Here is a 25,739-nt window from a genome sequence, read left to right on the forward strand (position 1 = left end):
CAGGAAATCCACAGCCATCACTTGTCACTAGGGTGTCAGAAAAGTATATGGGCTTAAGCACACAGGCAATGGATACAAGGTAATTCTGGACTTTTTCGCCCTTTAACAACTGTCTTTTCCAGTTTTTAGATAAGAAATTACCCGCTTCTCTTTTCCTCATCAGCAAGTGGTAGTTATTGATTTTTTGCTGTTGCTGTCATTTTTATTTTAAATCTGCTTTTGTCAATAGAATGAAGAAGTTGCCCTATTATGTAAGCATCTCTTTTACTTTCAAAACTCAGACAGTGTTCACCCCGACCTGCACTCTGTTGCCTGGCTGTGTGCATGGGTTGCTTCACCCTCCATGAACCCTCCTGGAGCGCTCAGTGCCGTGCCTTGGGGCCTAGTCAGCGCAGCAAGGAACCTGCTCCCTCTTACCCTTACAATAACATCACAAAAGCTAAAATGAAGCTGCTGCACCGTCCTGTCAGCAATAAAAGCCAGGTACAAACAGCAGATCAGTGAGCGCTGTGCTTGACATTTTCTGTACATTGAGCACGGCTCCATCACGTTTGGATTAGTATAAGATGTTCCTGCTCACGGCTTAATGGAGTTGCAAAGCAAACACTCGATGAACTTCCAGACAAGATGTCAAGCAGCCCGAACCCTCACCTGGCACCACCAGAAACTTAGGAGAGATTTCAGAAAGGGCGTCTCTGCCTCTTGTCAAACGCCTTTCCTTTTTAACCGCTCTCAGCGCCGCAGAGCCGGCGCTCCGCTCGCGTTCCCATACAGGTGATTCGCGGCACCCCGTCCGCCGCCGGCGGCCCCGTCCCGCTTCCCGCCCGCGGCACAGCTGCCGGCTGACCTCCGGCCGCGGGGCCGCTCGCTTCGCAGGAAGAGCCGCGGGTTCCCGGCCCAGCCCAGGCGGTGCCCCGGACAACGGGCTGCCGCGGCGTGGGAAGAGCGCGACTCAAGTGGGCAGGAAGGGGAAGCAGGGGAAGCACCGCTCCTTTTCTCCGCTTTGAACGACAGACGGAACGCGACTTCTGCAATTACGACTCGAAGCGTCGGGATGCAGGTGACCTCCAGAGGCTGTTCTACGACTCCTGTCCCTAAGCGCCCTATCACTTACGGCCGCGGCTGGCTTTCCCGCTTTCCTTGCTCACCGGGCCAGGAGCTCCGGCCGCGCCACTCTCCCCGGCCTCGCGCCCCCTTCCGCCCAACGGCAGCGCGGCGTCACCGCGGCGCGCCGGGAGCCGCCGCGCCTGCGCCGAACGCCGGGCGCGGGGTGCGGCCCCGCCGGGCTGCCGTCGGGAGGCGGCGAGCGGGATGCCGGGCTGCCGGGGTGAGGCCGCCGTCCGCGTCCCGAGGAGGAAGGGGAGGGGGGGGTGAGGGGTGCGAGCGCGGGGGCGGGACCGGGGAGCCGTCGGGGTGGGCGCCGCCGCCTTCGGAGAACTGCTGGAGAGTCCCGCCTCCAGCGCGGGGCGACGAGGGCCTGGCGCGAGCGCGGCCGTTTCCCTGTGGCCGCGCTCACGGGGGGTGCGGTTGCGTCTCTCGGCCGTGCCTCTCCTGCGGGCTGTGCAGCGCGGCCGTCGCCGGGCTGTTCGGTTCTTAAGGTTGATGCTATTCCGCAGGCAGTTTGCCGCTGTAGGCCTCTGTCCGTAGCGGGTCTCTGAAGACGTGAAAGTAGCGGCTTGAATCGCGTGCACCAAACCGTGCGGGCAGAACGGAATGGGTACCTTTGCCGCTTCAGAATAAGAAGCAAGGAGAAATCGCGATGTTAGTCCCACCTAACGGTTAGCGAGAGGGAACGAGCGGCAGAGCAGGTGAAGCCTTCCAGAACCAGAAGGCAGAGGGAACCTTGTGACAAATGCTGGGGGAAAAGACTTGAGTGTGAAGGGATGATGGTGGCATAGGTTGAAACTGAAGAGGCTTGAGCACATCTGCGCAGTAATGCATCCCAAAGCAGAGTCTTTTTACCAGCACTTCTTTTTTCAATAGTGAAAACGAAAACTGCCGCCATAATCTTGAGATGTTTGCTGGGTGTATTTATAGCTGTGTGTGCAGTCACTGTCTGTGGAATACAAGGAACGCTTTATGAGAAGGAACACGTATTTCTTGAGTTGTAATGCCACGCTCCAGTCTCTCCTGTTTGGCTCCCTTTCTGATTTGGTTAAATTGTGTTACTGTGGAATAGTCTAGTTAGCAGGTGGCTAAAGTTTAACACAGCAAGAAAGATGTGAGCAGCTAGCCATAGAAGACTCAAATGTAACCCTCTTTTCAGCAGACACTTTACAAGTGAATGAGAACTTTCCATGGAACTGAGTTGAAGAACTTCACTATGGGTCAACAGATTTCAAGCCAGACACAAACTATAATGAACAAGTTGCCAGAAAAAGTAGCAAAGCATGCTTCTTTGGTTCAAGAAAGTGGTTTCCTAACCTATGAAGAGTTTCTAGGAAGAGTAGCTGAACTTAATGATGTGTAAGTGTTCATTTGTTTCCTTTTTTCCATGCTTTACAAAGAACTTCTATGCAGTGTATTCCTCTGTGCTGGCTAAGCCAGAACTAGCCAACTGGTTTTCAGATATTTACTTTGGATCTTATAGTTTTTATAAAGATTGTAGTTGCACATAGACCAAGTCATTTCTCACCCTTACAGTCACTTTTCTTCCAGCTGGTGTTACTTCACTCTTAGAAGATCCCAAGAGGTCAACATTTAGTACATCTTTTAGTTCAAGTCACCTTGTGCCCCTATCCTCCATCAACTGAAGATGCTGTGCTGCTTCCTTTCTTCCTATCATTTGTAGTAGAAAGTAGAAACACGAGCCCTGTAGAAAGCCAATACAGCAACACTGGGAAGGTAGAACTGGAGGCAGAACTGTTTGTGACCATTTCTCCCACATCTCTGGACATGCAGTGCTGTTCCTCTTTAAAGATGAGATGCATCTTTTACTCTTTGAAACCAGCAGCCAAAATAGTCCCCCCAAAAAAGGCTGCATAAGTAACACTTGTTTTTGTAGCTTGCATTTTGTTTCACTAATATGTTGCCAGTAAAAAGAAAGGAATAGAAAAGCAGAGTTGTTTTCGCTCACTCGGTATTTATGATATAAAACAAGCTGCGTTGAAGAAATATGTGCTGAAAGGGGTTTTGTTGCATGTGGGTTTTGGTAGAATTTACTGTTTAATGTAATGTGAGTTTGTATTCAGTTTAGAAATTGTCTTAGACAGCGTAATGTTTTTTCAAATGACTTTTGCACCTTGAAGAACAGACAGATGCCTTCTGGGTAGATCAGTTTTGAAGAATGTTTCCTTATGTTTCATAAGAAAATCTAAGTATATTTCAGTGTAATTAACTCCAAGATACCATTCTCATTCAAGTTTTTTATTTCTTGACAGTGTTTACTTCAACCTGAAAGTACTATAATTTGTTTGATTCTTGTGAAATCAACCTCTATGCCTGTGTTCCATGGGGGAAAAAAAAAAAAGCCAGGGGTCACCTGCAGCTTACTGTTCTGTTATTAGTATATATAGCAAAAGTACGCCTTGTCTGCATGTGATGGTAATTGCATACTTGTTTTGCACAAATGATAAGGAAGTAGTTGTCTTAGATTGGACGAAACTGTGTGATTGTTGTAATAAGCAATTAAAGTATATTTGAATTACAAAGTCTGCCAAGGATGCTGGTGTTTTGTGAGATGTACTGTGCAATTTGAAGTGAAACGACTGAGGTGCTTTATGTTGAATGACATGCTAAGATGGTTACTACTCTTAAATTTCATGTCTCTGGGCAGTAGTGATAAAATGCCTTCCAAGATAGAAAAAGCACAGGGGTAAGCAATAGAGATACTATAGTAACTGAGTTTGCTGATGTTTGTAGACTGGGCACGTGATGTTAGACTGATTTTTCTTCATTTCAGTACTGCAAAATTAGCTTCTGGGCAAGAGAAACATCTGTTATTTGAAGTGCAACCTGGTTCTGATTCTTCTGCTTTCTGGAAGGTGGTCGTTCGGATAATCTGTACCAAAGTAAGATTACTGTTGATTTTAATTTGACTGTAGGTGTTTGAGGACTGGTAAAATCCAACACCTGTTAGATTTCTTTTAATGCACTTGAGACGGGTAATGTATTCAAGGATATTATTTGTGACAAATCGAGTCTAAAATCTGCATTTCTGTGAAAAGCAGGTTAACAAAAACATTTTCACGACTAAGCTTAAAGTAGCATTATCCTCTGGTGCACTTACAGCCTGTTAATTACTAATTAGTATTACTAATTAATTAATTAATTAATTACTAATTCGTATGAGTTGTGAGATGAGTCCAGCGGTGATGGGTTAGATGATCTTTAAAGATTATCTTCTAACTCAGACCAGCCTATGATACGTGAAAATCAAATAGTACAACAGACTACAAATTTGGGTCCATAGTGGGTGAAGTTAGCCTGTAATTTCAAACAGTATTGGTTTAGCTAGCATAACTGTATGTATGTTGACTCCCTACAAAACTGATCTATAGTTTATAGTATTTATTAATATATATGTCAATATTTAACTATTAGTTTGAGGAACCTCGACAAAACTTATTAAGGCTGTTCTTTCTAATAAGGAGATTTTTCCCCTCTGTATCCTATCAGGTAACATCCTTAAACAATCCTGAAGCCAGCGAGCACTGTTAATGTACAGTTACAGCCACACCATCTCTCAGATTTTGTTTGAAACTAGGAACTTGCCAGTTTGTTTGCTTTTAGTTTTCATTAAGGCAGCCGCCATTGCAGGCTATTTCAAGCTGAAATGTGAAATGACTGATTATTCTATTCGTCTTCTAAGATTAACACAGTTTTTAGGCATTAGGTCACTTCTTGCTTACAGCTTAATCCATTTGAGCAGTGAACATAATTGTCTTCTCCTAGAAATGTAGTCATAACTGCAATATTTTTCATAAGAAAACAGAAGAGCTGTGTTTGCAGATGTTAATTCTTGCCAGAGTAGGCTGCAATTTAGGTGGCTACTGTCATGAGAACTGCAGTGCATAAAAAGAATTTTGAACAATTTCCCATAAAAATCTGATATATAACTGCAAACAATTCTTATTTCTTAAGATAAATAAAACAAGTGGCATCGTGGAAGTTTCAAGAATCTTGAACTTGTATCAGTTTGTTCAACTTTATAAAGACATCACCAGTCAAGCAGCAGGGGCTCTTGGGCAAAGTGGTACTTCTGAAGAAGCTGCTGAGAGTTTGACAGCTGTGTCATCATCCCAGGCCAGCTTATGGATGGGAAGGTACGTTGATGTACTTCTGACCACAGTTACAGCATAAATATCATTAAAGTTCTGTATAAAATCTGAAGTAGAAAGCCTCCCTGATCAAAACTGAGAGAACTTGGCAGGTGCAGTCTGTCCCACCAACATTAATAGCATATCTCTTCTATCAAGAGAAATGCAGTATATATTCTGTTCAAATTCTGCTGGCACTACTATACCTTAGCTTTCAGAACAATCATTTTAGTGGTCAGCTTTAATAATAAGCATGGTATATGCTGAACCTCCTGAATAAGGAAACAGAAGGAAATGGAATCAGCTGCAGCTACAAATCTAAAGGTTTTGACAGTGTTTGTTTAAACAGATTCTGTTATTGTTCCACTTAAACTTTCTCTTCCTCTTCTACATTTTGGCATGTGAAAGTTCCCATCTGTTGCCACTAGAAACTCATCAATTGCAGTAATAATTTAACTTGCAAGACTGGAAAAATGTGAACTGTCTCACACATGTTGACATCCTGCTTTGTTAGCTAGAGGAAAAGTAAAAGACTGAGGTCAACACCTGCAATAATTTCAGCTCAAACTGAATTGAACAGCAAGAAGCTTCTCACCATTTCTCTATGTGGATCTGTTGCAACTGCAATGCCTTACTTTTAACTTTGAGTTAGTTCTAATTCATTCCTAAGTAAGGTGGAGTTGCTGACGCTGCTCAGAGTGTTATATGCCAGCTGTTAGATTGAGAAGAGAGTCAGCGTTGTTCTTATTAAATACATAGAGCCCACTGTTGTGGGTTTTTTTCAGTCAGGGAACTGCAGAATGTGCTCTTTTTGTTTAATTTCCCATTTCTCTTGTTTGGGAACATATAATCTTTAATTATTAGCTGTTGAGATAATAAAATGCTGGAATCAGGTAGCAAATCTTGGGCTTGTTGAGGAAAGCGTGTTTTTCTGCTCTTTCTCAAATATGAATGGTCTTGGCTTACGTGTCTGTCTAGAAATAGTCTACTTCAAACAAGCCGTAACAGCAAACCAGATGGTTATGCAAAAACAAATTCTGTTTTACCAAAGTCAGTGAGTAGATACAAGGTTTGCTGGGTTAGTTTCATTTTCAGACTTCAAGATGGAGATATTTGTAATCTTCATTTTTCTAATATGATAACGATATGCTGGAATTTAGTGAGCAGGTATTTTCCAATTGTATTTTATCCAAGCTTTTTAAGTCTTCTAGAAAAATACAGGCTAAAACACCAAGTATGTTATACCTAGGATGTCTGTTTGCTTTTCTGTGATATCCTCCAGTTTGCCTAAACTCTGTTAATCCTTAGATGTTCTTCAGCTCTAGAAGAACTGGGTGTCACTGACCAAATATAGCAAATATTATCTGTTTCATTCTCCTTCTTATCTGAACTTCTTCCACTGGAATAATACCTTATTTCTGCGGAACATCTACTTCCTATTCCAAAATATCCATAACTGCTTTATGCCTTCTGATAATGAGGAGACAAGCATTTCCTTAGTTTGTCACTCTTATACGTTGGTTGCTCGGAAACTAATGCCTCATATTTATTTCCTTGGAAACTACAAAGAGCACAATAACACTCTTTGACAGAGCAAATTCTCAGCTACAAAACAATAATTTTCTGCACAGACACCACCATTAGCTGATTTGCAACTGATAAGCTGATTGAGCTGCTCTTCATTTTGTGGTATGACACCTGTGCATGGCCATCTGGAACTTGCCCTGTCTTTTACATCACTGTCACCAGTGCTGGAACACACAACCCACCACATCAGTGTGCTCACATCCACAGTTGGGTCTCCGTGAAAGTTTAGCAAGCTTTGATGAATGTCAGTGAGTGCCATTTCTTCCATCTGGAGGAATTCAGTGACACACCTTTGCTTTATCTGCGCTTCCGTGTCAGACACTGTTTTGTTGGAGTGCCCCTCTGCTGCCATCTGTCAGACTTGGTTGTAAATGCATAAATATTTACGTGTCCAGGTCAGTGGAAGCTGAGGATTTGGTGTACCTCATGCTTGAGAAGTCTTGATGGAAATATTCAGGATGCTAGTGTTGTGAGTTTGAGATACACGTATCCATTACTTGAAAAAGTTGCAGATGGACAAAATGCATCTGTCCCAGTGGGGGATTTAAGTTTTGAACTCTCCTCTGTTCCAAGAACACATGGAATTTTAATTGGAAAACTAGCTTGGGAGAGAATCTTAATTTGAAGGAACAATCACAGGGAGTGTATTGCAAGCTAAAACCGTTCTTTTCTATCCATGGAATAATTTTTCTCTTGGCATTTTGATGGCATGTGAAATTGGTAAACATGCATTTCTGGTGATGGGTCCTTTCAAGGTGCATACTGTTGTCACATCTGCCAGTCTGACAAAGTTCGTTCTGAAATATTTCAGCCTCACAGTCTGTGAGAGGAAGGCAGATTGTTGTCCTGTCCTGCCTTTAGTGTAAACAGTGTTTTTGTTCTTTGGCTCACTCCTGTGCTTTGTAATAATGTAAGTTACAGCTTACAGTTCCTTTGTTGAAATGGAAAAGAATTTGCATAACCCTTTGCAACACCAAAAGTACAAGATGGCCAAAAAAATAAATGGCAAATTCTAACTTAGTCTTGTTCAGTTGCTGCTGCTTGCTGGTAGCTTGAGGCTATGTTGGCTGACATGGGCTGGGATGACATAACTGCCCCATCCAAAAAAGTACATCGTTGTTGAAGATAAGTACAGGCATTCTGGGCTGTCCGTCGGCAATTTTGATGTGAAATGTATTTTTACCAGAGCACAAACATGAAACTTATCTGTTGTCTGATAGAAAACACTGCTTCTCTTCTGCAGGCTTAAGCAGCCGACAGATGAAGATGAATGTTGCATTTGCATGGATGGACGTGTTGATTTGATCTTGCCGTGTGCTCACAGTTTCTGCCAGAAGTGCATTGATAAATGGTAATACATATTAAAGGTTATTTATCATTTTGTAGCTTGCACTGTCTATCAGACTTGTTTCTTGGTCTGACAGATTCCTCAGTTGGTGTACAATTTAATATTTAGTTACAGATCATTGTAATTTTGCTTAGAAACTAAAGAAAACAGGGCATATGCTGATGCTGACTTGTGCTTCACAGCATCTCAAAAAGCTGCTTTTTGGAGAAAAAAAAATCAGTAGTTAGCATGCAAATATGAAGGCAAGCTGAACTATCTTATTACTGGGGAATACCTATCAAAGGGATTTTTTTACATATATTCTGCTTTCATTTGAAGCAAGTACCCTATTTGCTAACTTAAGTATATCAGAGTTTCTCTAGGAAAATATTCTTAATAGCAGCACATTGGAATTGATGTATAACATCTCTTAAGATATGTGCTCAGCTTCATTCTTCAAGCAAACAGCTTTTCAGCTTCTGCATCCGTCTGACACATCAGTCGGAAAACAGAAATTGCTTTCTGTGGGAGAGCAGCGCTCTCCACTGGCCACACAGAAGACCTGCAGGGATTTGTAGTGTTGTGGCAGTCTAGCTTTAACTGTGAGTTTCCTTGGTTAGACTTTTTTGATTAGTTAATACAAATGATTTTACACTTCACTCATGTAACACTCAAGAATTTTGTTTTGTGGCTTTCTCAGAGGCTTACCAATAAGTTATTTTTGTAATACCATGTTTGTGTAAGAAAAAAACAGCAAAAATGAGTGGATCTGTGAATAGGCAGTCATCTGTCTTTCTAGGAAAGTGCTTTAAAATCTGTTGGCATTGCAAAGCTTAGTTTAACTATCTTGATGCAGAGTAGATTATATTCCACCATGGCTGATGCATCAGCTGAACTAAGTTCCAGTTACACTGTTCCTTTCTAGTATGCAGTCTCTGAAGTTTTTCTCTGCTTAGCTTGGCGAGTAACAGTCTACCAGTTTAGAGGCATAACTGCTTCAGGCACCTGAGTTAGTGGGGGAGGTGATGGGTCTCTGAGGGCCAATTCTGAACTTCAGCGGGCTGACTGACCCAGGAAAAGGGTTCTTATTTCTGCAGAGGAAGCTTATGGGGACTGGTTTCTGATGCACTTTAGCTAAATATTTAAAGATAGGAAGAGTTTGGAGTTTAGACTAGAGCACGTATGACCCTGAGTAACTAAAGAGCAGGACACCACATTTATTACTGAAAAAGTAGAGCTGCATTCAGATTTGTTGGCCATCTTCCTCATAAAAAAGATTTGAAACAAAAGAAGGATTCCAGACGTCTCATCCAATGAATGTGATGATTGAAGTTCACACTGGGTTGGTTTGTTTTGTTGGTGATGTGTTGGTGGTGTTCATTGAAGTGGGGGCTTTTTTTTTGGCCAGAAGGAGATCACCAATGAAAAATCCTCATTTCTCTGGCTTTCTGACAGGAGTGATCGTCACAGGAGCTGTCCTGTCTGCCGTCGCCAAGTAACTGGGGCAGGTGATTCTTGGGTGGTTTCAGATGCACCTACAGAGGATGATATCGCTACTTACATCCTTAACATGGTAGATGAGGTGGGCCAGCCTCTCAGGCCCTGACACTGACCAACAAGCTGCCAAGAGTAGAAGTACTTGAAGCTTTTGTTGTCACAAACGTCTGGTTTTACCTCTTGTCATTCATTTATAGTCTGTCTTAAGTCTTCTTGGCCACTGTGAATCTGCATTACTCTTGTAAGACATGTGGTATGTGAGCCAGTTTGTGTGTTTGCAGTCCTAACGTGTACTTTCAGCGAAACCTTTAAACATTTACAGAGGTTATTTTAACAATAATTTTTGATCTTAACATTTTGACTACTAGATGAAGCTACTTGTCATAGCACAGCTGCAACTGCTAACTGCTGTTTGAACATCACAGTGCACTGCTGCAAAAGATGCACCACACCAGATGGACTGACCTCACCGGACTCATCCTTAACAGCCATCCCTTTTAGATTCATGGCAAACATGAATGAAGATGAGCTAGGACTAGTTATTACTTACTTGGAATTCTACTGCTGAAACTTGAAAGACAGCGTGCTACCTATTCTTCAGTTTGCCAATTACTACATCTTTTAGTGTTTACAGATTTAAAAAATAATAATTCTGTTTGATCTGCTACCAGTTTTAGAATTAATTATTTAAAATCTGTTTTGAAGGCTGCAGACATCTGTGTAAATGTACTTGTGCGTTTTCCTTTATTCTAACTAGGTAATCTCTTTTTCAATTTGATGTTTAGCATGGTCTCATTAGCTTGAAAACGTTAAACAGTTTCACAGACAATCCTAACAAAGGAAATCACTTCCTATATTTTTTGATCAGGAACAGCCGGAATTATTTTTAAGCATTAGGCATTTCTGAAGGACTGACTTTATTCTAATTAGCAGTGAAGTTGTAGTTTAGCCTGGTGCTGTGGTATTATTTGCTTCCTGTGAGATTTCAAAGCAGTGAAGTGAGAAATACTAAGGATTGCAAGGTGATAATCTGACGTGCTGTGCTGTATCTCTACAAGTGCAATATGCTTTTGCGTGGCAGGGAGAATCTTCTGCTTGGAGAACAGTTGTGTCACATGCCATGGCTGACATCGAGTTAGACACGTGGAAAGGGACATCAAACTAGAGCACAGCAATGCATCTGTCTAGCAGAGTTGAACCTTAGAAGAGCTAAGAGACTCTAAAACAAATTGTCATCACTAGTATTCACAGGCCTTTTGGCTTCCATAACGTTGCGGAAACCAACCGCTATTGTGCAGAAGGAATACATCTATTTTTGATATTAACAAAGACTACTCTTTTATCTTGAGGCTGTTGAGAGGGAAATACTCCAGTGTATCATTTTAGGGCATATCAGCATAAATGTTGCTTACTGTAAGACTGGCTCTTTGATGGCAATACTTGTTTAAATTTGATGACGCTGTAGGACTACGGCCTTTTGTCAGGGAATAACTCTCAACCAAAAGGCTTGTGCACACACAGATATGCATATTTAGGTTACTTGTTTTAATTGGCTGCTATAGAATAATTTAATCACGTCAGCCTCCAAATCTTGGGAATTTCTCTATTTTATTTCTCGCTAGCAGCATATGACACCCATTGGAGTACTCTTATTGTATCATCTGAAAGCCAAGAGAGCAAAATGTGTAAGTCTCTATTTAACTGTTTAAAAATTAATTTATGAATGTATATAGTTGAGAGTTATTATTTTCCTTTGTTAATCCTTTGATGTCCATGAGATATTCTTCAGAAAATGTATGGACTGCTTGGTTGGGCTGAAAACTAATAATGGTCAGGGATTTTCCACTAAAATATTTGCAAATATTCTTAATCGCGCACCAGTTTGGTTCCAGTTTGCTTTCTGAGCTTGCATTAATCTGTATTCAGAACACTGGAATTTTTAAGGTGTTTTTTATATTACTGGAACAGAGAAAGCATCTAAATATGCATCAAGCTAACTTTATTTTTCAAGTCTTTTGAAAATTATACTTCTGAACTGAGCTTTTATAAGCTAACTTACTGCTGAGAATTACATGAACTTATTACAATGTAATTTTGTAATTAATGCAGACAGATTACCTGTAGCATAATGACACTTGCCAGTACTATATAAAATGATGCAAAAATTAATCAAATAGTGAAAAGTAAACTTTGTATTCTGTACAGCTTTCTTAATTAAGTTGCTTATAAGTCACATGGCTGTGATGTAGGTAATGTGTGCCTTGTCAAATGTACTGTATGTTAGATGGGGCAGCAGATAGATACCATGACACTGAAAGCTCAGTAATGTGGTGCAGGCGGTGTTTCCTAGGCTGAAATATTACATCTAGCAAACAGTTCTAGAAAGGAGTCCCAGCAGCAGGGCATGGCAATGGGATCCGGGAGCTAGACCTTAAAATGGGAATCACTACAAAAACCTTCAGGTGGTGGTGGGGCATTAAAAGTGACATTTCTTCTACTGAAGTGAAGATTTCTTACAGATTTAAAGTGAAATTGTAATTTAAGCATTGTAGATTGTATTAATAGCTAAGGACATTTCAGTATATTAAAATTTGTGTATGAATTGTGCAATAAAGTTACTTTGAATGAAATATCATAGTCTCTCAAGCTTGAGGAACCTCTCAGCCTTAATAGCACACAAGTCTGTGTAAGTATGATCTCAATGCAGCCCCATCATGCAGTTGGTATGGTTACATGTCTCTGTGAGTCTGAAGTTCTTGAACTTAGAGGTGTGGCATTAGGAAGATGGCTTACATGTATCTCAGCATAGAGACACACCCTGATTTTTCTCTTCTTTTTCTCAGTAGTTTTTTTCTCTAAATAAATAAATTGGAACATTCTGCAGTGATGGAGACAAGCAAACCTGTGCGTCCCAGGACAACACCGAGCAGTTTTGGGGGGGAGAGGTTTTGTTTTTTAGGATACTACCATTTCCATTGTGTTTCTGATATTTTCACAGAATCACAGAATGGCCAGGTTTGGAAGGGACCTCAAGGATCATGAATCTCCAACCCCCTGCCACATGCAGGGCCACCAACCTCCCCATTTCATACCAGACCAGGCTGCCCAGGGCCCCATCCAACCTGGCCTTGAACACCTCCAGGGATGGGGCATCCTCAGCCTCTCCGGGCAGCTGTTCCAGCACCTCACCACTCTCCCTGTAAAGGTTTCATTTTAAAACTTCACAATGCTATTGTTGGAAAATTCTTACCGTATTTTTCCCGTTTGTTGTTTGTTTTGTTTTTCTGCAAGAATTGAAGTGTGTCCTTAATGTGAACGTTTCCTCTGCCTAGTTACTAGGATTATCATCTTTGGAAGTCAGATGAGAAATTCAGTAACAGATGAGGAAATGAAAAATGTCAGAATTTACCACGTGACAGAGGCACCAAGAGGTAGGTGCACTTGAAGAATTAACAGTTCTATTTACTGTGTTTTAAGATGAGGCACCCAATCAATTTAACACACACGTTATTTTTGTAGATGTAAGTGGCGAATTTAATTTATATATCTTTCTTTTTGAAGGTCTGTATACAATTTTATATTCATCAGTTTTGGAAACAGCAGGCAGCCTCTGGAAGGTCTGTGCTGTAGGTTTAAAACACTTTGTGTCCCACCGAATCCTGGAACAGAAACCTTTGCAGAGTGTCTTAAAAATGTTAGAGCAGCTACAGTTTTATTGAGACGCATCCACACACACAGATCCTAATATATTCTTTATCATTTATTTGTGTGATGTTTTATGCTTCCACAAGAGCCAGTGATAAACATCATTTAACCTAGGCACAGGAGGAAAAAGCATTTTTTTACAGACATCCCTCCCCACCTTTTTTCAGGTTGATATGTTAACTCGGCAACAAGAATAGAAAGGTTTAGCCACAAGTGAAAAAGGGTCGTATACGAGAAGGTAAGACAGGTCTGGTGTGAGGAACAATCTGTGTTACCCACTAGAAGAGTAAGAGCCTGAAGTTTGCTACAGTACTGTAAGAGAATGGAAGAGCATTGCTAAAAATGGCTCAAATTGGTAAGTTTTAAATATCAAGAAGCCATAATTAACCATTTTAGGTGAAAGTGTAAAATGCTCTGAGCTACTGGATTTAAGGAAGTCTTGAATAGCATTTGAATATTAACACTGGTGAAATGATGAGGAAATAGGATGCTCTGCCGTTCTGAAGCATCCCTCCCACCCACCACCAAATCACCACCTTCAGCAATGCTCATCGAGTCCCTTTCTTTTTCTTCTGTGTAAGCAAAACAAACTGGGCTGTAGCCCAGTCAGATCTTAACGTGGTCTGGGAAATACAAGAACAGCAGTTTGCCCAATCTTGCACTTGAGTAAAAGTGTATGACAGTTAATTCAGATGACATTAACACTTCAACAGTGGATCTGTTTTTACATGCATATCCTAAGACTGCAAGGTTGTTTGAAACAGTCATTAGAACAAAACTGCAACTTAAAACTGTTCCAGAACTGACTCTGAGAATCACTAACATCTATTAACTAAAAGATAATCAAAAAAGGGATGTAGCAATGGAAGCTTGGAAGGATATGGCTCTGTTTCCCTAAATATAACACTTAACTCAATGTGTTGTTAAAAGCAGCAAACAGGGATGCACCAAAAGGAGAATTTGTGCTAACGGCCACTTGTTTGGTAGTTTGTTATTGTTAAAAAGTCAGATTACTCTAACAACAAAGATTTAAATTGTTCTGTTTTGTTAACTTTGGTTTATTGTTTGTTTTGGGGTTTTTTTGGTTGTTGTTTTTGTTTTTTTGAGAGAGCTACCAACACATTAGAACTTGATGTTCTTGAGGTAAGGGAAATTGGAAAGGTATTAAACATACAGGAGTTTGGTATAGTGTCAAAAAATGCTAGGAAATATAAATGACAAACAAGAGACACACTAAAGGCAATCCACAGGTGAAACAGCCCCAAAAAAGCAATGGTTGTGAGATCAAAAATACTTAAAAGTAGAATTCTCAAAAGCATGTTACTTACTCAGACTGGATAAAGGTACTGAGGTAAATAACACTTTGTATAGAAACTTATTAGGAAGCTGTACTAATGAAGAGAACTCTTCTAACTCTTCTCCATTTTATGTAGTCAAAAGGTTGGAGCCACTCTTCAGGCCATTGGAAGAAAATTCTCAGATCCTGATAATGCATTATGTGAGCTGCTAAAATCTCTAACAGTGAGGCTCATAGGTGTAGCTGACTATAACCTTAGAACAACTTAATGTTACACAGTTGAGCCAGTATTGCACTGGTTCACAGGATTGAAGCTGCACTAGGAGTGTCAAAAATGGCACTAGTTGAACACTGCAGACATTAAGCTAGATGGCTGAAGAGCTGACAGAGAGTCGCTCACCGTCTGTCTGCAACCTTGTTTTGGATCAGAATTCCTCGTCTAGCCTTGCGAGTGCTGCAACTCCCTGGATGGCCAGAAGTCTGTTCCTGTGCTCCAGGGCTCCCTGTAGAAGCCCTGCTTCGGGCTATTTCCTAAGGTCTTTTTTCAGGTTAGTTTCTTATGGGGCTCTTCCGTGGCTGCACAGCTGTAGGTGATAACGGAATTCTTCCTTCATGCAACCACCATTCAGGACAGCGGGGGCATTAGAAATTGTCCTTGAAGGTACTGCTTTCCACTCCTGCAGCCTGAGGAGAGTGCTTGTTTCAATAAATACCTACGTTTGTGCCATCACTGAGGTGTCTGGTACTGGTGATCTCACCAGCGCTCCTTCCTTCTGCGTTTACAAGGGGAAGTGAGACCTGGTCAACTTCAGAAAGGATGGGTGTAGGTATCCAGGACAAGGGCCTGGCCTAAGAAACCTAAGTGGCATGAAACTTAATTGGCTAGCATTTGTTAAAATGTTGTTTACACTTTAATTCTGCATTTATTCTGTTCTAAGACTCGTAACCTCTCTGCAGGTCTCTCTGTAGGCTCACCATCCTGTCTTAGGGACTATAGGCCTTCAGATTAATTACTTCTGTTTTGGACTTACAGGCATTGGCACTCTCTCTCTGCTTATCCATAAGCCTTCAAGTCTTTCTTTCTTTTTCTGCACGAAGCTACCTACAGTTCCTACAAAATGAAGATACTACTACGTGATATTTATTACCTTTATTCCTTTCTGAGTGAAGTAATACTTTGTCTTAAGAAGGTTATTCGAATTGGGGGGCGGGGGAAGACGTACAATAGTTATATTTTACTATCTGCTCCATCATAAATAAAAAGTTTTAACATACAATGACTAAAAATTACCTAGCTAGCTTCTGTATAAATAGACAGTTTGTGACTTCTCATTCATCTCTGTAATTGACTAAAATACAAACTAACACAAATTGGTAAAAAGACATCAGAAGTAGGACCAGAACCCAGGTCTGGAGTTTCTACTGCTGATTCATAAGAACACTTCCTTTGTTCAAGTAAAAAAAACTCTCTTTACATGCAACCAGCATTATCTCATAAGTTTCCAAATAATTTGAATTGGCAAACCAACATACTCTGATTAAAAAGCAATAAAAATATGTTCTTAACCTACAATGCAGAGCTTTCATAATGTAATTACACTTGTTATTACAGTGTACAATAGTGATAATTTTGACACTGTGTTTTGTACATATTAAGATTAAAAACATTTAGTCTGCTGTTATTTGCAGCCATCCCACATGACAACAGGAAGTAATTAAATGGTCATTAAATGTGACTACTATATTTTGAGCTTTCTTGTTTTCCAGTTTAACTGCTGAAATGTTAAGGTAAGAATCATGAATGAGGGGGCAGCCTCAAAATTACACACCCTATACAATCTGCTGTCGAATAAAGGGTTAAACTTCCCAGTGGTAAATGCCATGATTGCTATGAGACTAGCAGGACAAAAATTGGGTGCGTGTGTTCTTTCAGCATCCGCAGTATCCTAAAATGCATCTCATGGATGCATTATGGATACTCTGTATAGTTTTGCAAGCTACAATATAGTGCACATTTAAGACACTATGAAACAAATAATACATGATTCTTAGTTTGCATATAATATTTACAGCAGTCTTACAAAGCCTACTGTTTGTAGAAACTGACATTTTTGCAATGAGAATAACACAGTAAAAGATAACAGCAAATGCTGTTTAGCTCCCATACTCTATTTTTGTCCATGTTGTTCAGGTATTTCTCGGTAGCATCAACAGCAGATGATTCGATACTATTTAGCGTCCCATTCTGCTTGGGAGTGAAATGCTGTGGTTTATTTGAGCTTGTAACTACTATGACAATGTTGAAATCTCATCTGTTCTCATAGCATCAGACAGGAAACTAAGTTCATTGCACAGCGTCTCGTACCTGAAGGCCATCCGGATCTGTGCAACATTTGTCTTTCGAATGTCATTTCCCTCCGGCCCTTCTTTACAGTAGTTAACCCCTAAGAATTTCTGTTTTTCCTGTGAACAGGATTAAAGGAGGAAGTCAGTTCAAATGCTCTGGTTTATTACATAACTCAATATCTAGTTGAAGCAAGTGAACAGAGCAACTTTAACCAGCTGGCCATTGACCTTTACATCAGGGTCTTAATCACCTCTGGAGATTTTAAGGTCTATATAAATTCTTGTGCTAGCATTTAGTCTTTTCTACTGAATCTTTCAAAGGAGAGGTCAAAAAAGAGACTTGGGTTTCTTTTGTTAGTTAGAAGTTTACTTGAGGAAAATCAGTAGTTGTCACTAGGGAACACTGCAAGAAACAAAACAACGTGCACGAAAAGCCCTCTTCCCATTTCTTGAAAGGAATGCTTGAAAAGGTCTCAGAAGAGAGGATGCTCTACAATAAATCTTAGAGAGCGTGCAGTGGACTCGTAGGAAATAAAATAACGTAATATGACTACATACCTAAATATAACACTTTTTGTAGTAGTTCTTGCTAGCTAAAAGCATGTCATACTTAATTACAGGCAGATTATTTTTACTTATTGCAAGACATAAAATTACTGGCAGAGGGATATCATCCAAAGGATTAAAGATTTGGGAGCGGAGGGAGAAATGAGTAAAAACAGGCACCTAGTCTCTGCACATTTGGGGAATTCCAAACTAAAGCTAACGAGGAAAATGTAAAAAGAAGATAGGGATGCGTGCAGATATGTCACATAAAGACCTACTTTCCGATTTTCAGACTGCCGGCTTCTCTCTTTTTACTCGCCCTAACATTCACCAAAAAGGAAAGCTTTTCAGCCCCAATACCTTATCAGACAATCCACTCTGCAGCACGCTGTTTCTTGCTATTTCACATAGGTCACAGGTACTCAGTTTCCACACCTGGGCTGCAATAGCATATTCCTCCATGAGTGCTTCCTGTATCACCAAAATATGTTTAGTATCAAATGATGTACAAATAAGGAGTAAACGTGGATATGTACTCATTACTAATTAAGGAATTTATACATGCTCTTTGGATAGCTGTGAAAACTTAGAGGCTTAAGACTTTACATTACTATTATTAATGACAAGGACCGTTCATTTCTAGTTTCCGAAGGGTAACTTAAATAATTCATAGATACTGGGTATCCAGTTATCTCTACCTAGGAAATTGCAGCCTGCATTCTGTATCATTACAAAGGAGATCTCAGGGTTTTCAGAAACCTTGGAGAACCCAGTCTTAAATCTTTAATGGACACATTATGTAGACAGACAGCAGGGCAATTTCTCACTTCTGACCTCCCCTACAGGAAGGGTGTTGGGTCTGACTCTAGAGGGCTGTCACAGCTGAGGAGGTCCACGCTACGTCTAAGTCAGATGCCCTTCCATGCAGAAAGGCCCCCCAGAGCTCTCTGTGTTTTCTAGCAAAGGCACGGGCAAGCCTGGGCAAAGCACACCAGAGCTTGGCTCATCCTCAGAACTCAGACACGAGCAATGGCTGCCCGCTGTGAGGCACAGTGTGTATGATGTCAGTGCTGATCACAAAATCTAGGCATCGTGGCAAGCAGTGGCCAGGTATTTCTGTCCTGCCGGGCTACCCAAGGGCAGGAATCAATTTCAGTTCACCGAGCATACGGCTTATGTGATCTTCAGAGACTCCACGTGGTATTTTTGTAATGTACTTCCCCACATTTATTAGTAAGGAAACGACTTTCCTGGCACTCTAGAGGATTGTTTATGAAGGCTCAAACCTCCCTCCAGCCTCATCCTTCATTCTATACTTCAACAGCCAACACTGGAGAGGCAAGAGTACAAAAGAAACATAATTAGGAAATCAGACATTTCCCTATGAAACCGAATAGTGAATAGTAGACTGGGAATGAGGAAGAATAATGAATGTAGTGACTAAAAGACATGAAACTTTACATCCTAAGCAATTATATAAAAGATTTCAGGTCATTCTGGGCCTACGTAGTACTACTGCCAATTTCAAAAGACAAGTGATTTCTGCAGTTCTTACCTTTGTGTAATGAAATTGCATAGGGTCATCTGTAGAGAGAGAGACATGAAGTCCCTTATGTAGAAATTCCCGTAGTGGATTTTTTGAGTACTCCAGGAATAGGCTGTTGTTACTAAGAGGAGACATGGCAATGGGAATTTGTGCAAGATAATAAAGATACTGCAAGACAGGACTCTGCAAAATAAAACACAATCAGCTGTTAGTGTTACTGCAGGATAGTGGGAAGGAAAAAAAAAAAAGATTTCCCTTGGAGAAAGCGGAATAACATGACAGAGGGAGGATGAAAAGCAAAATGTGTTACACTGACGCTGAATTTTTTCAGGTTTAAGTGTCTAAATTGTAAATTGCTACTGATCTTTACAGTAATAATTTACATTCTTCAAAATCATCTGCAGTCTTGCCTTTCAACATGAGCTGACTTTACTGTAGATTCAAAAGTGCATATGACTAGTAAGAGTGCTGCATTTGACCCTAGCAGTGTATCCCCACCTCTCCCAAAAGCTGGAAGTCACAGTTAATAACAGACGTATCAGAACTGCTAAGCAATGTGTTATTTTCAAAACTGCAGCCCAACTTAAAGAGCTTAATTTAAATCTTGCATAGTCACCTCATGTTTACTCATTCCTGTTTTTGGCCTAACCAACCAGTGAACCTGTGTGCTATGCCACGTTATCCCACCAGGCTAAGCAGAAGTCAATGGGAAAATACTCTGGGTCAGCTACTGCTTTACTTTTTGTCTGTCTCAGTTTGGGAATCAGTGGTTCAGAGCTCTACATCAGACATGACTTCAGGCAAAACTTATGATAACTTTTTGAAAAGAATTGCAATAATCTCATTGCAAGCCTGCCAACCACTGACCAGTTATTTTAATTACAAAAAAAGTGGCCTGCTGATGAGGATTTGTGTGATGGTTATTTACTGATACGCCAGCCATAGCGTTTGTCCTAGCTACAACAATCCAGTTGTATATAAAATATTACTAAGTTAAATGTACTATGTTAAATTTTGTGATCAAGTGATCCAATTACTCTAGATACAAATAATCACAGACTTAATGAACTTTTCCAGGAACAGCACTGCCAATTGCAAAATTCAAAGAAGTAGGAAGCTCTCCTGAGCTCACTCCTTTCTAATCAAAGAGTTCTTGTGCCATGCTAAGAAAGTTAATGTTTGGCTGTCTAGATAAAGCTAACTTGGTGACTGCTATAAGCAGACAGTGATCAGTTTAGATGAGCATGCAAGCAGTACCTTCTTCAAGAGCAGTCCATGAGAAATGTTGTCTGCTGTCAGAAAGGCTGACACAAGATGTGTGATAGACCCAGCTTCTCCACAGTGAGGTCGAAACAGGAAAGTACACATGCCTCTTTCCCTGTGGAAATGAAAAGCAAGTCCTACTTAAAAGAAATTTATTGTACTTCACCGGATATGCAGATAATTATCATTAATGCAGGAAATTAAACAAAAATATACGCTACAGTGTATTGTGATATCTCATCATGCCTAGATACCAGCCTAATGAGCTGCTATCTAATACAGCAGGTCCCTCTACCCAAGCCCCTTCCATCACCTGATGTATTTGTGTTTCTTGTTTACTTTCCCAGTTAATCTCTCGTAGCCATGTGTTCACTATTGGGTGAACACCTACTGAACTGACTGCAGTCCAGGGAACTGGCAGATGGAAAGCTAAGTGAACTGATGGCGGCCTTTGGCTGCAAAATAGCTACATTAAAAAAAAAAAAGAAATCCAAGGAAGAATGAGAAGCTTATTGCCAAAAGTAACTAACACTTCCCAGTGTGATGTCAACCTGCCACCTCACAAAGTTTGGTGTAATATAAAACCATACGCTCAGTAGCATAGAGATATCTAGGAGTGTCAGTTACCATTCTAGACACTACAATTTCTATAAATCTTTTATTTGTTTATACAATGTCCAGCAATCTTCAGAGGTGTTCAAAACTGAATTTCAACAAGGACTGCTGGATTATAAAGCAAATTGAGGAGGTATGCTCACTAATGTTTCACCTAAAAGAGGATCAGAGGATGTAATCCATCCTTGCTGATTTTGTTAATATTACCAGAACTGAAAACCAGAACTCCAACGGATTGACTGTAATGGCTCAAATACTTGGTCTGTTCAACAGGGTGAACAGTTCTACTGACTCATTGATGAGAGTTTCAGTTTCTCACCTAGCTGAAAAGATGATTTTATGATTATCTAGGGAGATTTTCAAACAGTTGTTGAAATGATTTGGAGGTAAAAAACAAATGCGTAAGTTCTGCCAGATCTCTGTTTTGGAAAGAAAAAAAAAGTATACACTAAAGAGAATGTAGGGCAAGCAGGAGGAAGGAATGAAATTTTAGTTCTGTAAAGGAAAAGGCACAACTCAACAGATATCTAACAAGGCCTCTCTCAAGTACAAGGCAGACTAAGGTGGTTGTTTCATTAAAAACTTTCATTACATAGAGTGGTAGAGAAAAAAATGCTTCAGGTAGCTGTGGGAGAGGAGAAATAAAATCTGGTTGGAAAAATTTAAATAAGGAAAATTTCTGACAACTTCTGCACCTCGTTTGAGAAAATGCAGAACATGTTATAAATAATAATGAACCAAAATCCTTGCAAGTTAAGTGAAATGTCAGCGGATGACTTCACTGTGCCACAGTTTGAGTCAGTTCTGCAGATCACTCAGCAAGTCAACTATGAAGTCAGGAACATAACCTCAGGTTGAATTTCAGGCTTCACTGATCCAATGCCAAAATTTGTTTCACAGTCATGATTTCATATTGACTATGATACATCTCCACTTGCCTAGACATTGCTATCATTTGCTGAAACCAAATGAGTCAGCAAGCATCTTAAAGTCAGTTAGCTGGAAGTGTGGTTTATAATTATGGCTTCTTTTGTCTAACAACATTTCACAATGCAACTTTGTCCTCAAATCAAAAGGAGATAACAGTTTACCAAGAGGTATGTTAGATCTGGAAATCCACTGTAACTCCGAGCCAACAAAGTCAGTTTTGTGGAGTTTCTAGTTTTGTTTGATATATTCAGACTTAAGAAATTCACAAAACAAAGATACGCACAGATACAAAATGAAAATATTAATCTGATGCCTTTACAGCTTCTGAGTGTTTCATTTGAGTTCAGTCTGCAGTTAACATTTTCAGAATAAATCAATGACATACTCCTCTTGGACTCTTTAAAACTCCTCAAGCCAAACCACTGCTTGCAAAGATGTTCAAGCTAGTTACAAATCTGCATCAAGACCAAGATTACTAATTGATTTTTCTTTCTGGAAATGCGTAACAAAGAACAATGGCTACTTACTTCCTAAGGTTGTTTAGCAACATGATGTTGACATACATGTAATACAAATAATAGCTATATGGGGGATTCTTCTCGCTAGTCCAGAGGTCAGGGGTAAGGCTTTTGTCAGAGAACATATGGCCACTATGCTTGGATTCATCATCAACACTGTCAAAGCCAGTCACCTGGTGGGAGAAGATTCACAGGAATTAGTGTTTCCTAGAAGCCAACTCTGATGTTTCTGCACAAAGCATATAGTCCTCTTTTTTTCCTTCATCATCCTAGCTAGACATCTTCTCGTTCTGCCCTCCTACCATATCATGCAGACAGTGGGAATCGCGTTTTCTCCGTAGCATCACCCAAAGAGCAACACTTGCTCCAGAAACTTGTCTTATGATGAAGCAGGGTATGCAGAAGTACAGGCTCACAAGAAGCATGAACATGGCACGTTCCTCCTGTTCTGCAGGAAAATGAGCAAACAGCAAAAAAGAAGTCCTGCCATTGATGCTACACTGTTCTGCAGTGCCCCAGTGTTAACAGAGAAGAACAGTCAGAGGAGGAGGAGAAAAGAGAAAGAAATTCCTAAGGAAGCTTCCTGCATTTTCTGAAACAGACAAGAAGCCCTGAAGCTCAAAAAGCCTTTACAAGGCCTTTCAAATTCACATAGATACACTTCATAATTCTTCAAACTCATCTGCTCTCTAATTTGGAAAGCAGCAGAAGGCCTGAAGCTCCCAAGATATCTTAAGTTCTGGGGTGCATTCAGAAATGTCTCAATTAAGTCCCAGCAGCTACATCCCAACATCTCTCTACAGTCATTTCCCTTCAGTTGCTTCATTTTTGGAGGCGAGTCCCAGATGCAAGCTGAAGGTACATATCCCAGGTTAAGGTGTACCCTCTGCACAAAAGCACGTGAATGCTTTAGACATTCTGGGAAGACAAATAAATAGCTGTTGAGTTGCTTTAAAACAACACTGGGTGTACTAACAAGGTGAAAGGTTCTTTCACTGTCTGGCAACAGCTGTGTTGAATAGCACAGGACCTAAGACAGAAAATGCAAGCATACTTACATATTTGAGGAAAAGATGTAATTCTCTGTGGTCTTTGGGATTGATTGTTGCTTCAAACAAAGGCACAAAAATGTTCTCTAACATCTTTCCAAAACTAGGCAGAATATTCTTTGACCTAAATATATCACTGAAGGGGGAAAAATACACAGTTGTGACTGTTCTGTCATCAGCTTCTATTTTTCCTCAGTTTTCACATTTCCTTTTATTTCTGTTTATACGCTAGTGCTTCAGTTCTGCCAGGACTGAGTAATCTAAAGTTTATATCAGGGCAGGAACTGTCTCTGTGCTCTGTTCCCTGCATTGCCTGATGCTCTGCTTCATCCAGGCTCAGCTGAAGCTCCGGAGTGCTCCAAAAACAGAGACAGTACGCAGTGGTAAGTGCCGTCTCAAGAACGGCACCTTCTCTTACAGCAATTCAAGATTGCAAGAGGACAAAAAGAATCACCCCTCACGAGGGTCTGTTTTCCGAAGGTGTAACCTACTCTAAATGAAAGTAAAACTTTTTGGTTTAGTGAGGCTTTCACAAAAGAGAGGCAGTATTTCAGTATGTCGTTAAGTGCACGACGTTATGGACGTGCTGACTCCACTTCATGCATAGGAAATTGCTACGTAAGAAATTTTCCCACTGATGAGAAATGCGCTCAGATTTATGCAACCATGGCAGCACTTTCTCTACTCATATTCCAGCTGTGCATTTTCAAAACATGAAGTTCAGCCATTAAGGATAACAAAATTATCAAGGGAGTCTATTATAGCTACAATATACAGTATTGGAAGCACAGGTCTTTTCATAAAGGATGTAAAGTCCCAACAGATGCTTAAAAACTAGTAAGTACTGGTATCAGTTACAGCTTGCAAATGGTGACAGTCCAGGTTGTGTTTCTAAGTTCACTGTCATTTAGACACCAATCTGAAGGAAGTTGGATAGTAATGATTTTGCAGAGCATTTCCTACTTCCTTGTGAAACTCGAGAGCTGATTTATTTTAACTACAGAGTTGCATTTTACCTTGCCTTTGAATGCAGCTCAATTTCGTCCAGTTGTGATTTTTTGGTTTTCGTATTTTCAAATTTCAAAGCACTTCACAGCTGAATAAAGAGTACATTTAAACTCCATCTCCTCCTCCACCCCCAGACTGTCAGAACTGCAGCAGTGGTCAAGAATAAATTATCCAGGCTGCTGTTTATAAATAGAACTGTGGGACAGCTTATAAGCCATCTAAAATGAGAAATATCTCATCTAATATCAGAAATTAAAACCAAATAATTTGGATGATTTCAAAGTCTTACAGTTACTAAGAGCTTCTGATTACTTACTAGATTCTGGGAACCTGAATTATCCAGCGCATATTAGGAGAGTAGACTTTATGTTTAATGAACCAGTTTGCCAAGCTCAGCCACTCATCTGGAGACCGTCCGTAGATGGATAATCGGGGTTCTGTGTACTGGTACTTACTTTCTTCTAGTTCACGGGCTACTTCCTATTGAACAATACATACATTTGCTTTAGCACAGATACAGAAAATCATTAATAGCCGGTAGGATATTTACCATCATATTTTCTGCACATCAGGCATAACTCTATGCTGTTATCTTTTTATTTTTTAATTATTTCTTGGAAGGGGGGGGAGGAAGGGGAATATGTAAATCTTCTGCCAGATTGCTATTTAAGAATAACTGATTGTACCACTTCCAGTTAGATGACAATATTCTTGTGCTATAAATACTAATATTTTAAGACCTATGTTTAAAATTGACCAATCGGAACGAAACTACTTTATACTGTAGTAAATGACAGCATAAAATATGCAGAACAATGGAGAGTCTGACCCAGAATACATGTTAGTAACTAATTCTAAGGCTGTTAATTTTAGACAGGCACTTTTGTCAATCTATGAGCAGTTGGTGTCTGGTTCATGCTAACTATACTAACTGTGCTAACTCTTGTATTGCAAGAAGCAAATTTGGAGCCTGTGCATGTGCAGAAACAGATTTATGTCAAGGCACTTTCCTAGGTCCTCCTTCCCTAACAACTAACACCAGGCAACTGCATCGTAACAAAACATTAAGCCAGTGATTTCAGCCTTGGCTGCTTTCCGTTAGCTTGAAAGCACATGCTCTGCTTTGAAGTTAAATGAGGTTAGAGCTCATACAGTTGTATACAAGCAGCAGTGGCTGACTTGGCAGAGGTCTTTTTATGATCCATTGCTGGAACAAACACAATACTTGGGAATCACTTAACCACAGT

The 25,739-nt window shown here is 40.3% G+C and overlaps 2 protein-coding genes across 5 annotated transcripts in view; one reads left to right on the forward strand and one right to left on the reverse strand.

Moving 5' to 3' along the window:
- Window positions 1–946: 946 nt before the first annotated feature.
- Window positions 947–12,299, forward strand: RNF141 (ring finger protein 141). 4 transcript variants are annotated; one of them, XM_052695673.1, is made up of 6 exons: window positions 947–1,060; window positions 2,267–2,466; window positions 3,902–4,010; window positions 5,083–5,264; window positions 8,089–8,196; window positions 9,628–12,299. In XM_052695673.1, exons 2-6 carry the CDS (start codon window positions 2,285–2,287, stop codon window positions 9,776–9,778), a joined length of 732 nt encoding a protein of 243 aa, XP_052551633.1. In that variant the 5' UTR covers window positions 947–1,060; window positions 2,267–2,284; the 3' UTR covers window positions 9,779–12,299. The 4 variants fall into 4 exon arrangements, with proteins under 4 accessions (XP_052551633.1, XP_052551637.1, XP_052551636.1 ...); XM_052695677.1 differs by having other exon boundaries at window positions 955–1,060; window positions 2,270–2,466; XM_052695676.1 differs by lacking the exon at window positions 947–1,060 and adding an exon at window positions 1,239–1,327 and having other exon boundaries at window positions 2,270–2,466.
- A 1,109-nt stretch (window positions 12,300–13,408) lies between these two features.
- AMPD3 (adenosine monophosphate deaminase 3) overlaps window positions 13,409–25,739 on the reverse strand; it is a 28,874-nt gene continuing 16,543 nt past the window's right edge. The window contains exons 9-15 of the mRNA XM_052695671.1: window positions 24,809–24,972; window positions 23,494–23,620; window positions 22,445–22,608; window positions 20,367–20,487; window positions 19,119–19,292; window positions 17,924–18,034; window positions 13,409–17,134 (exon numbers count right to left, since the gene is read on the reverse strand). Coding sequence (XP_052551631.1) covers window positions 16,961–17,134; window positions 17,924–18,034; window positions 19,119–19,292; window positions 20,367–20,487; window positions 22,445–22,608; window positions 23,494–23,620; window positions 24,809–24,972 — 1,035 coding nt within the window. The 3' untranslated portion in view covers window positions 13,409–16,960. The remainder of the gene's footprint in view (window positions 17,135–17,923; window positions 18,035–19,118; window positions 19,293–20,366; window positions 20,488–22,444; window positions 22,609–23,493; window positions 23,621–24,808; window positions 24,973–25,739) is intronic.

Source organism: Tympanuchus pallidicinctus, unplaced genomic scaffold (assembly GCF_026119805.1).
Source record: "Tympanuchus pallidicinctus isolate F22 unplaced genomic scaffold, pur_lepc_1.0 scaffold3, whole genome shotgun sequence".
NCBI classification, from domain to species: Eukaryota; Metazoa; Chordata; class Aves; order Galliformes; family Phasianidae; genus Tympanuchus; species Tympanuchus pallidicinctus.

Coding starts and splice junctions, on each gene's coding strand:
- RNF141 (XM_052695673.1), top strand. CDS start 2,285: ATGAGAACTTTCCATGGAACTGAGTTGAAGAACTTCACTATGGGTCAA. Junction 2,467..3,901: donor GTAGCTGAACTTAATGATGT/GTAAGTGTTCAT, acceptor TCTTCATTTCAG/TACTGCAAAATTAGCTTCTG. Junction 5,265..8,088: donor GCCAGCTTATGGATGGGAAG/GTACGTTGATGT, acceptor TCTCTTCTGCAG/GCTTAAGCAGCCGACAGATG.